Source organism: Hipposideros armiger, unplaced genomic scaffold (genome assembly GCF_001890085.2).
Source record: "Hipposideros armiger isolate ML-2016 unplaced genomic scaffold, ASM189008v1 scaffold_413, whole genome shotgun sequence".
Lineage (NCBI taxonomy): Eukaryota > Metazoa > Chordata > Mammalia > Chiroptera > Hipposideridae > Hipposideros > Hipposideros armiger.
Genome location: NW_017731763.1, coordinates 1653328 through 1655883, shown reverse-complemented (window position 1 = coordinate 1655883; position 2556 = coordinate 1653328). Strand labels below are relative to the sequence as shown.

Below are 2556 nucleotides of genomic sequence, written 5' to 3'. Positions count from 1 at the left end.
GGAGTGATTTCGGCACAGGGGAGAAGGGTATAATGTGGTTCAATATGACAACTCTGCTACTTGTGTTCTATAGAAAAGTCATTTTTTTTTTGAGCTCTTGATTTTAATTAGATCCGTTCTCTCCACTAAATCAGTCCATTCCATTCCTTCTGCAATAAAGTTTCAAATTATCTGCCTATACATCTCTTGAGTGCTGAGAAAGGTAGAGTCCCTTAGACATTATTGTTCCTAACAGCAGATGGAATCATCATCAAAACTCAGAGAGCTAAGAGGACATATAAGTTCATAATGATTTAAATTATACTAAAATATCACCATCCCCATGAGCTCAAACTACCCAAACTTTACCTATGAATATGAAGCTGTAATGTTCCTAGATGTTCATTTTATTATTTTTCCCATGAGAACTGGGAATGAGCTCTTCCTAGCATATAATTTCCTTGTGAAATACAGTGATTAACAACACTAGGTGAAACATTCACTTAATAAAGTTCACAACATTATCATAACAAATGATAGGAAAGAAATCATGGATTCTAACCACTTTGTCCTCCTTTGGGAAAGCATCCAAGGAAGCAGAGTAAAGAGAGAGGAAAAAGAGGAAGAGAAAAACAAAAATAAGGCATATATTAATAAACAGATTTTTAAGAAAACAATTGCATGTCACTTTGAAGTGTTAAAACACAGGTATATTGAAAATCAAATGTTTACTCTTCCCCCAAAATAATCATTGTTCAATTTTTCATTGAAAATGCACATAGATGGATACTGCTATATGTTAGATACAAAAGTTGGTCACTATAATTTCTGAAGTTTTTAGAATTTGGATTATTAAATCTACATTTAACCCCTTCTTCAGAAAGTAAGCTTAATTCACTACCATATTTAGTCTACCTATTATTAAAATATATTAAAATACATATAATTTGTATGAATAATTTTATCAAATTACTGTTCAATATTTGTAGTTACAAATTGGAAAAATCTAAGAATAGGAAATGTTTATAATAAGTAAAATTGAGAAAAGAAATACTTTTTTCAAACATAAATTATTCCACAAGCAATATTTATTTGTAATATACATTTCAACATTTACAAGTCATAGGAAAAACCAACTTTATCCATTTTTTTGTCTTATGTTCAAGATTAATATTCTAAGCTGTGTTTTCTTTTATTTTGTTCTTTTGAATATTTTTTCCCAAGATTGGATGGGTTTAGTAAATAAAGATGGATGAACTACATTAGGCCAGGGTGTCTGCTCCAAGCATTATCCCCAGTTCAATTTCCTTTAAACACCTCTCCTTTTTAAAACACAAGTCTGACCCTAATAATTTTAATATGTCAATAGTTAACCATATTTCTATTGGCTAGCCTCAAACATAAAATAGGAAGTTAAATGCATTCAACCGCTATGGGCACTCAGCCAAGATTAACACTCAGCCAATTCACTCTGCTCACTGCCATCAACTTTTCAGACTGAACCGTACCCCTACAACATGGGTTATTAAATATTTTAAATATAATTCCCATGTCTCATCTGTGAGAATTCATTCCAAAATGGTATATTTAAGAATATTAAAGAAGGGAAAATTAACAAATAGGTCTTGTGCACTTTTTATGTGCCAGATACTATCTTAACCCAAGCTTGTTCTAGAAAGGCTTTGCGGTAGCATATGAGGAATAATTAAAACAAATAACTATCATAAGGAAAACAAGAAAACTTATGTGCCATAAGAATAAAACCTAAAGAAGAAATAAATATGCATATCATAAATACCTAATTTTAATTATTTTAATTGAATTTTCATAAGAACCACATAGAATAATTATTATTATCCAGTTTCATAGGTAAAGAAGCTGTTGTTCAGAGAAGTTAATTACTTCCCCAAGGCCACCAAGATAGTAGTAGACTCACATTAAAATATAATAATACGTCTATTTCACTGAATGTCTTAATTCCACTGGAAGAGATTTTAACACTCTACTTTGAACTCAAATACACTACAAAAGAATACAATGTTGATTGGGGAGTTCATTTTAATTTTAACTGCGATTTTCCAAATTAGGAAGACATCAAGAGTGTTTAAAGCACTCGTTATTTTTTATTATTTTTTTTTAGCTGAGCCATCCTGCCACCTGTTGGCAGCTCAGTGGCAGCTCAATTCGGGCCAGGAATCGAACCACTGTTGCTCAGAGCTCACACTCTTGAGCGAGTTCTTAACTGAGCCACTCGGCCGGCCCCTCTTGTTGTTTTTAAATATAGCTTTGTATTAATTTAAATTCTATATGTGATTAGGTGATATGAGAAATTCATTAAATAAACAATGGGAATTCTTTAGGCACATGATAATCTTAACTTCTTCAAAGAAAACTCACCCAAACAGACCTATAAATAATGCTACTGTACTAACATTGGGACTATAATTAAGTACAACATTAAAATGTGTTCCAAACTAAATAACTATTAGAATTAATCTAGTATTTCATAAATTATAATATTGAATCTTTTATATGAACATCTTAGAGCCTCAAAAATTGATTCTATTTAAAGCACGG

The 2556-nt window shown here is 31.1% G+C and overlaps 1 protein-coding gene across 2 annotated transcripts in view; it reads right to left on the bottom strand.

Moving 5' to 3' along the window:
- Positions 1 to 6: 6 nt before the first annotated feature.
- The window catches only part of LOC109394155 (regulating synaptic membrane exocytosis protein 1-like), a 213392-nt gene continuing 210842 nt past the window's right edge, over positions 7 to 2556 (bottom strand). For both annotated transcript variants that reach the window (XM_019663979.1, XM_019663980.1), the window contains one exon: positions 7 to 553. In XM_019663979.1, the coding sequence (XP_019519524.1) occupies positions 479 to 553 (75 nt within the window). In that variant the 3' untranslated portion in view covers positions 7 to 478. The remainder of the gene's footprint in view (positions 554 to 2556) is intronic.